This window comes from Pelophylax lessonae, assembly GCF_965119305.1.
Source record: "Pelophylax lessonae genome assembly, chromosome: 2".
In the NCBI taxonomy this organism is placed as follows: domain Eukaryota; kingdom Metazoa; phylum Chordata; class Amphibia; order Anura; family Ranidae; genus Pelophylax; species Pelophylax lessonae.
In genome coordinates this window covers 294,269,471-294,279,679 of record NC_138769.1, presented here as the reverse complement: position 1 = coordinate 294,279,679, position 10,209 = coordinate 294,269,471, and the positions used below count along the sequence as shown (strand labels likewise).

The 10,209-nt window shown below is 40.4% G+C and overlaps 1 protein-coding gene across 1 annotated transcript in view; it reads left to right on the top strand.

The window, feature by feature from the left end:
* Window positions 1-1,169: 1,169 nt before the first annotated feature.
* LOC309548066 (uncharacterized protein) overlaps window positions 1,170-10,209 on the top strand; it is a gene marked incomplete at its 5' end in the record, with an annotated part of 50,668 nt that continues 41,628 nt past the window's right edge. The window contains 3 exon segments of the mRNA XM_082248035.1: window positions 1,170-1,194; window positions 3,353-3,382; window positions 5,046-5,247. Coding sequence (XP_082104161.1) covers window positions 1,170-1,194; window positions 3,353-3,382; window positions 5,046-5,247 — 257 coding nt within the window.

The following is a 10,209-nucleotide window of genomic DNA, read 5'->3' as shown; positions in this document are numbered from 1 at the left end:
GAAGCTCTTTCTGCTTATGCTTCCCTACAGACAGGCTGGTAAAGATGTGACAGCTGCATATTAATTAGGAAAAAGGTACCTACATTTTTTTAATTAAAATATTTACAGTGCCATCAGCTACATACAGAAATAGAAGGGACAATGTAAATTACAGAGTGTGTGCTTAGTTTCACTATAACAGACTAAGTTTTCAGGCCTAAAACATTTACTTACACTTTATCCTCCTGTGGGGACATGTGGCAGATGTTTTAGCAAAGTCCAAGTATACTTTATCCACAGTTACCCCTTTGTCTGTAGTTTTTGCTTGCTTCCTAAAGTAGATTCGTTTGACAAGTTTGGTCACTTGTAAATCATTGCTAGCTTCTGATATTCTGGGAGATACCCTTGTATGTGGAATTTTATCCACCCTCATAGATCTTTTTCAATATACAGTAGAAGTGAAACTTGCAGGCCTGTAGTTACTAGGTGAAGACCCTGATCCCTTAATCCTCGATCTTAAATATAGCCACCACTATGGCTTCGCGCACATGCATTAGTACCAAATCAGCCAATAAAGAGTCAAATTCTGATTAACCCCTCCACCTTTTACATTAACTCCATTAACTACTTGCTGAGTAAGAAGAAGCCACCTCTCAAGGTTGGCAATTCCCCTCAGTATTGCAATTCATTCACTCTTTCATAGTAACTTTAATTTCTTATATCAAACCTATAAATCCACTACTCAAGTTCACTATCTTTGTGACTTTGATATCATTAGATCTCCTTGACTTTTTATTTCATTTCACTTGCATACTACTATTTCATAGATGAATATTATTTTTGGCTGCACTTCATGGTAAATTTTAGACAGATCTTATCAACTTTGATTAAACAATAGTCATAGGTATTATTAGAAAAAATTAAGTAATTAATTTCCCTCTACCCCTGTCAAAAAACATGGACTGAGAACATATTTATGCTCATTGTGTGGTCTGTCTACTTCACATGTAATCACTTCAAACATCGGTGTCAAAATGTGCTATACTGATTAAGTCAACAGATAGGTGCCAACCTGTAGGTCAAAACATATTTGTTAGGTAATAGATAGGTTTTGCAATATCTCCTTTACGTGACTTCAGCATGCCATGTATGAAGTATAAAAAGGTACTAGCCTTTGTTTGAGTGCGAAAATGGCCAGGCTCGTACTCCTTGCCGGTAAGTGTAAACTGGTGTCATGCAGTCACGCAGTAATGTGGACTGAATATGATAGGAAATGATAGGAAAACTGGACAAAAGGGATAGTTTTAGTACTATTTAAATAACATTTTCAATGGAATGACTAGGTTAGTGCAATCACTTGCTCTAAGTTAAATAAAGAGAAAAAAATCCTAAAAAAAAAAAAATTGTATTTAATAAGGCATAGTGTAGAAACCCAAAGCAAACCAATCATTAGTTATCTTTCTTTTTTTTTTTTGTCCAAACGTTTTATTATGGTAAAGCGCATACATAGTACAAAAAGAACAAAGCAGTAATGGGCATGTAACAAAGCCCACAAAAATGATCAAGTACAAAGTGATACACATGTAATCAGCATAATGCATGTAAGGAACAATAAGAGATCACAGGCAAACCCATAAAGTATCATGCAGCACCAAGGTGCGAAAACAGAGAGCCCGTGGGAGTGCCAAGTGAATACGGGTCTATTGGAAGGGTTGGTTGGGTAGAGCACCCTCCCACCTGGTGAGAACCGGAACAAGAGGGTTACCTAGGAGAAAGCCTAGTGGTTCCCCCAAACCCGACACCCCTTAAAGGGAGCTATCTGTGTCAGAGAGTGGGGGATCCACCGCAGAAAAGTGGGATCCGGTACGAACATCTCTGAACGTGGGCGCCACAACCGTTATCGGTGGGGTTAGAGCCACCGCAGAGTGCGAAATGGGGAACCCTGAGTAATTTATTGAGAGGCTTAAAAGGGAGGGAATGAGTGAGGGGGGTGAGGGAGGAGTATAGGAAAGGAGCCGGGTAGGGTAAATGAGGGAAACACAAAAGGGAGGAGGGGAAGGGTAATGTGTGAAAAGGGGCAGTACACTCCGGCATAAGTCAAGCATCAAAAGAGGCATAATGAACTGAACATCCCTGAAAGCACCCCAGAACGAGGGGTGCATCCCCAGTACAAGACAACAGGGTTACAAATTAGCCAGCGATTCTCAAGTGCTCAATCTTTGGAATTCTGGCAAGGATTGAAAGTGGGTCCAGGGTGCCCAAGTTGTGCGGTACTGGTGGTGTGAGTCCTTGGCTTGGGCCACGATTTCCTCCATCTCCGCCACCCGCTGAACCCTGCGAAGCCATTCAGCAACCGACGGGAGTGTGGTGGACAGCCAATGGCACGGTACGCACATCCGGGCTGCATTGATCAGATGTAAGGTCAGGGACTTTTTGTAGCTGGTGTAGGAAAGAGAAGTGTGGTACAGAAGATATTGCGCCGGCGAGTAGTCTGGCGTGTATGTGGTAATACGGTAGATTTAGTTATCTTTCTTTACCCTGGCTTTTCTAAGCCTGAATTGAATTATGTTAGTGGCCATCACTACTTTCTAAAGCAGGACTGTAGATATTCTTGCTACCCAAAGCGCTTGCCATAATGTGCAAGTATGCACAGAATACTTTCACATCTGGGCACACTTACTGTACATTCCAAAATGCTCTCCTTCAAGGATCCAATGTGTGTGCATCCTCTTGTCCCAACTGCTGCCATCTTCCCAATCTTCTTCTTGGGCTAAAATCTTTTATCTTCCTTACTGTCCAGCTGTAGATGATGTTATGGCTTTGCATGCGTACAGAAGTGACTTCGTTCTGGCACCTGGCATTTACACATGCTAGGATTGCACAATAAGCTGCACATGTGCTACTGTCAGTACACAATTAGAAAGAAACAACGTTAGCAGTTAGGGAAAGAGGTGTCATAGCAGCAGAAAGACATACAGGGGTTGATTTACTAAAGACAAATAGATTGTGGACTTTGCAAGTGCAGTGGCTCCGGAGCTTAGTGAATGAGGCAAAGCTTCACTTTACAAAGAATACCCAATCACATGCAAGTAAAAAAAAAAAAAAAAAAAAAAAAAAACAGCATTTATGCTTGCCTATGATTGGATGAAAGAAGTCAGCCGAGTTTCCCCTCACTTACAAAGCTCTGGAGCAACTGCACTTGCAGAGTTTAACTGCACTTGCAATGTACAGAAGCTTTTTGCTTTTAGTTAATCATCCGCAGAGAGCCTCTTCTGTCATAAAACCTATCAACTTGCAATTTGTGCTACTGTGACACATAAGCTCTAATATATATATATTTGTATAAATAATATTTTTTTTCTGTCTTCTTTAGGGTTTGCATTGGTGCTTAGCGTGCAGCTAGGTAAGTTACAAATTAAACTTAATTCATGGTCAGTTTGGTATATACATTTACACTGTTTATAAATAGTTAAATATGCATGTTTTTAAAATGTTAAATTACATGTATGTAACCTGTATTTATAAGTATACATTTAATATTGGGTGCAAACATTATGTTTAGTTTTTAGACAGTATTAGCCTTTCTGGTGAGAAAGCCTAGCACTGACTGCAGTCTTTGTGGCAGCCTCTGGTAATAAGTCATCAAAATCACATATACAGTAATCTTTAAAATGTTAATGTAATCAGCAACTTTCTCTGAAAAGTATGTTGGTCTTGCCATGTAGATGCTTGTTCAAGCACTTTCCTGGGTGATATAGGGTGCTAACGATCTTCCAACAGTGCTCCTGCATTTACTTTCAATTCTATGTACTATTGTGCTACTCCATTTTCATCTTTCATATGTGCCCCTGGTGGTGAGTACAAGTAGTCATGCATGCATGGCCCAAGTGCTGCCCATCATTGTCACTGTCATTGTCAAGAAGCCATTTTGGGTAATGATGCTCAGACAAAGATGTATACAGCAAGACAGAAAGCATCTTACTGCTGCTGATTCCTTACAGCATCTTTGCAGTCACTTCCTGTCTACATGCATGCACAACAGCAATGTCTATATGGCATTTCTCAGGGTGTGTTTACTGATTGTGTCAGCAGTAAACAATTGCTTGCATAATGTGTATTAAAACACCCACTGATTTTTTTTTTTAAAGCATTGTCCAATTTGCTCCAGCAGGGAAAAATAAATTCCCTCCTGATCCCCCAGAAGGCAATGGAATAGTCCCTGAATTGACAGTTTCAGGTGCTTTTCCTTATAAGTATATGGGCTCTTTCACACACTCCGCTCCGACGGCGGACTCCATTTATCTCAGAGAGGGATCGATCTGCCGATCCCCCTCTGAGCAGGAGAATGACAGCTGTTCTCCGCACTGTGTGTGGAGACACAGCTGTCAGAGCCCCATACATCTCTATGGGGAAATCGGATGGAAACGGACCGTCGGTCCGTTCTCATCCAATCCGATCCGCTGGACGGATGGAAAATAGGGTTTCCATCCGTCCAGATTTGACGGATCGGATGTCAGCGGACATGTCTCCGCTGACATCCGATGCCCCATAGGGATGCATGGGGGGACCGTTCAGATCCACCAAAAAAACTGACAGGCGGATCTGAACGGTCCGCCTGTGTGAAAGGGGCCTTACTATCCAGTTATATTTTGTGCTGAGTTTGGGAATCCATTCAGCTCCTTTTTTTAAATAATCTACAGAGCTGGTCAGAACTAATTCCTGAAGCAGTCTACTCAACATTTTCACAACTCTTACTATGAAGAAGCTTTATGTGGAAGGCCTCCATATGTGGAAGTTAAATCTCTTTTCCTCCAGAAGGAAAGAGTGCCCACTTGTCCTTAACCTTGACCGTAAAGTAAATAACTCTGCACCAAGTTCACTATATAGACCACTTATGTATTTATACACGGTGATGTATGGTGTTTCAAAACTGAGCCCAAAAACTTATTTGGGCTTTAGAAGCGTTTCCATAATTTCTTGGTAACATGTCATATTTTTCAGACATCTAAAAGCATAGCATTAGCATAGGCTAATCATAAACTTACTTTCTCTTTTTCAAAACATAGGTTCTGCATATGAGTTAACATGTTACTTCAGCAGCTCGGCACAGTACAGACCTGGACTTGGAAGTTTTAAGACTAATAATATTGACCCATGCCTCTGTACTCATCTTATCTATGCCTTTGCTGGAATGTCCAAAAATGAAATCACTACTATGGAGTGGAATGATGTGGATACATTTAAAGCTTTACAAGATCTAAAAGAGCAGTAAGTGTGTGAAAGAGTCATCTTTTATCTTAAGAAAACATGCAGCACACATATAGCGTCATCTATGAACATGCCTGCGATTCCATGGATTTGTACTGAGCTGCTAATTGTGGCTACTCATTTGATGGGTTGCTAGCAGCAGAGGTTTCTCTTCTCTTTTTCTTTAGTTTAGCAATCTGCTACTGAAAAATAATCCTTATACAAATTGCATAATATAAACATATTGAATGTTAGCAAATTTATAGAAGTGATAACTTTAAATTTAGGGTGAAATTCCAACTCCAACAAAAAATATATTTTTTTTTTTTTGATAGAGCCAGGGCCAAATTACATTTTCCATCTTCTAATGGCCAGCTACCTTCAACTCCCAACATACATAGCATAAAAACAAATTCACCACAACAAAACAATATTACAAAAACAGTAAGATTATGTAATGATGTACTGGTTGTGTCAGTACAGTATTGTACTTGCACAAACAGAAACCTCAGCAAAGACAAAACAAATCATTTCAGAAAAGAAGGAGTAGGTGCAAATAAATGATACTATACCCACTCACCCAGTGCTATAAATAATAAAACCAAATATATTAAAAGACTTGTCAGTTACTATAAATCCCGTAAGAGAAAAAAAAACAAGCTGCTGCTATTAACAAAATATATAAATCATATAGGTGCAACATTTGCTCAAAGTGCAAGTACAAGATCACACTAGCAGCGCTACATAAACATATGAATAAGTCCACAACGATGATGAAAGTACTGCTGTTACATAGTAGTCGAGGTTGAATAAAGACAACAGTCCATCCAGTTCAACCTGTGTAGGTGTGTGTGGCCGTAATCATCTCTCATACCCCTTAATGTTCTGATCCTTGAGATTTACGTCCAAGAGCCAGTTCCGTATCCAAGAGCAAACCTTGTGGTCGATACCTGCAGATCTTATTTTATAAATTAAGCACTTGTGGGGAACTGTATCAAACGCCTTAGCGAAATCCAAGTACACCACATCCACTGGTCTCCCCCTATCTAGCTCACAGCTCACCTCCTCGTAGAATGTTAAGAGATTGGTTTGACAAGAACGCCCTTTAGTAAACCCATGCTGATTACTGCTGATGATGTTGTTGTCTTTAGCAAACTCTATGATATAGTCCCTTATCATCCCCTCCAGAAGTTTACATACTATCGATGTCAGATGTCAGATGTCAGATGGGCCTATAATTTCCCGGGACGTTACATAGTTACATAGTGGGTGAGGTTTACATAGATTTACATAGTAGGTGGGTTGAATAAAGACAATAGTCCATCCAGTTCAACCTGTGTAGGTGTGTGTGACTGTAATCATCTAACATAGCCCTCAATCTCCTGATCCTTGAGATGTAAGTCTAAGAGTCTTTTGAAAGTCACCATACTACCCGCAGAAACCACCTCTTGTGGTAGACAATTCCACAATCTTGTAGCCCTAACAGTAAAGAACCCCCCACGTTGCCTGAGGTTAAAACGCTTCTCCTCTAATCGCATTGTATGTCCTCGAGTCCTCATGCAATTCCTTCGAATGAACAGCTTTTCTTCTAAGCTGAGATCCCCATTAAGATATTTATAAATTGCTATCATGTCCCCCCTCAGACGTCTCTTCTCCAGGGAGAATAAATCGAGCGATTGCAGCTGCTCTTCATAGTTAAGGTCCTCCAACCCCCTAATCAGTTTAGTTGCCCTTCTCTGGACTCTCTCCAGCTCCAACACATCTCTCCTGAGGACTGGTGACCAGAGCTGGACAGAATACTCCAGATGCGGTCGGACCAGAGTTTTATAAAGTGGAAGGATTATAATCTTATTTCTGGAATACATCCCTTTCTTTATGCATGCTAATATTCTGCTGGCTTTGGCAGCTGCTGCTTGGCATTGCATGCTGTTGCCTAATCTATCATCAACCAAGACTCCCAGATCTTTCTCCATTTTTGATTCCCCCAAGGGTTCCCCTCCTAACGTGTATTGCGTTTTTATGTTTTTAGTCCCCAAGTGCAAAACCTTACACTTCTCCACGTTAAACCTCATTTGCCATGTCGTTGCCCACTCCGTTATTTTGTCCAGGTCATTCTGTAGGATATCTGCTTCATGCTGTGCAGTTATTGCCCTGGCCAATTTTGTGTCATCTGCAAAAACTGATAACGAACTACTGATCCCGTCCTCAATGCTGTTTATGAATAAATTGAACAAGGTTGGTCCCAGGACTGAGCCCTGGGGCACCCCGCTTACTACCTCAGAGCAGTCTGAGTAAGCGCTGTTTATTACCACCCTTTGGACACAGCCTTTTAGCCAGTTTCGTATCCAAGTGCAAACCCTGCTGTCGATACCTGCAGACCTTATTTTATAAATTAAGCGCTTGTGGGGAACTGTATCAAACGCCTTAGCGAAATCCAAGTACACCACATCCACTGGTCTGCCCCTATCTAGCTCACAGCTCACCTCCTCGTAAAATGTTAAGAGATTGGTTTGACAAGAATGCCCATTTGTAAACCCGTGCTGATTACTGCTGATGATGTTGTTGTCTTTAGCATACTCTACGATATAGTCCCTTATCATCCCCTCCAGAAGTTTACATATTATTGATGTCAAACTGACAGGCCTATAATTTCCCGGGATATGCCTCTGGCCCTTTTTGAAGATCGGAATCACGTTAGACTTCCTCCAATCCCCTGGTACATCTCCTGTCCTAATACTGTCAGCAAAGATCAGGAACAGTGGTCTAGATATAACCTTACTGAGTTCCTTAAGTACTCTCGGATGTGCGCCATCCGGGCCTGGTGATTTGTTTGTGTTAAGTTTATCCAGCCTTTCTCTGATTTCACCCTCTGTTAGCCATAGTGGCAAGTCCTGTGTATTACTATTAACCATACAGTCATGGTCAGTGTACCCCTCCTTTTCCTGTGTAAAGACTGACGAGAAAAAAGCACTCAGCACGGTTGCTTTTTCAGTGTCCTCTGTAACCATCCTCCCATCATCGTTAATTATGTGTGCAATATGCTCTGCCCTAGTTTTTTTGCTGTTGATATATTTAAAGAATTTCTTTGGGTTTTTTTTACTATCCTCCGCTATTTGTCTCTCAAAGTTGATTTTAGCCATCTTGATTTCTTGTTTAGAATTATTTTATAAGTCATGTGTCCACAGATAGCAGCCATCTTGGCCATGACGTATCCAATTTAGGGTGTGCCCCTATCCTCAATTGATCAATTACATTTGGAAGGATTGGGAAACAGAGATTTCGGGCACAAAAGTTTTGTTAAAAAGATTTCTTTTATTCAATACAAAACTAAATATTTTAAAATCATAGAAAAATACAGGCAAATGATTGTGTATTAAGGACACAGTGAGACCACATAACAATGGTCTATGTTGTACAATATCTCAGTGCATAAAACTTATAAAAGTCGGTTTACATACAGTTCAAAGTACAAGATCATTAGTAGTCATATAATCCTTGGAAACGTATTGCTTGTTATCAGAAGAACCGCCGACGGACACCCAAGTAGTATGGTGCCGGTCAGCAGGGTCGACTGAAAATATAAGTTAACATTCACCATGTAATATATGACCTTTGCTCGACATGTTTCGCTTTCTTAGACAAAAAAGCTTCATCTGGAGCATATCATTTCTTTGTCTGTGTGAGAAATAACAATATTTAGATAGATTACATATATATGTTACCTCATTTTCAGTATGTTATAATTACAATTGCATATCATTTATCTTTCCTTTTAATTACATATAATCGTCTTACACATCTCAGATAAGTCCTTCTATTTTTGCAATATCAACACAATATAACATTGGGTCTTGAGTTGCATTCAGATACTAGAGGAGTTTAGAGGAAAGAACGGAGGTTGCCAATAGTGAGTATATGTGGGGATCCATGCTGTAGTTATAGTATAAGCATGTATATCCTATTTATATACCTGGTAAATGGACAGAAAAATGTATACATACCTGTACATATAGTAATCAGGCACATATCTTAATCTCCATAGAGAATTCTTTAACGAGGAGGACTGTGCGTTTTGGGAAGCTCAGAAAGGCAATGTATAGTGACATAGTAGTGAGGGTAGTCACTCCATGTCTCATATCTGGGTGGATGAGAGCAGAAAAACAATGTTTCTCAGAGTAGTAAGCGTTTTAATTCTATGATATCACTTTAAGGGAAAGCCTATAGGAGTGCCACACCATAAGCTCAAATGTTCTAAAGTGGTAAAGTCAGTGTGCCTCATGCTTAGTTATAAGAATGTGTAAGTACCCATAGAACCCATAGAACATCTGCCCTAAATGGGGGGGGCGACAGAAAGGACACATAGTCATTCTGGACCGTAAGAGAAAACAGGTGCCATGCGTTTATAAACGATTATACACCAACATACAGAGTTTACCCATTCGTATATGGGCTACCCCTATAGTAAAATATATATCATGTATATTGATTTGCTTTCACACACATATGTGAATATGTGTGTGTAATCAATTTCGTATCCGGCCCACCCTCCTCCATAATAGTAGGGGGGTGACCAGGGTTATATGTAGATAAGCAGTTGCTACATGAGGTCCAAGATGAGTACATGCAAAGCGTACTTGGAATAAACATAGGTAATAAGCATAGTAGTAAATAGAGTGCCACCCAAAATGATAGATCGCTATGCAGTACAAAAGTTCCAAACATACACAGACACCTTAGCAATGCTCACCAAACTTAGGAAGGACCAGAGCTTAAATGTAGGGAGCGTGTCTCCTCTGCTTGTATGTCGGCTGTTAAGCACAGTAAGATTAAGGTGAATTCCCGGATATCATAAAAGTGTAATGTTACAGTATTGATACTGGCCATATAGAGCTTACCCCTTGCCACGCTGTTCCCAGCTTCCGCACAGTCCTCACCGGATGGGGAACCTCCACCATACCAGGGCTTGTAAATGGCGCCCTTAAG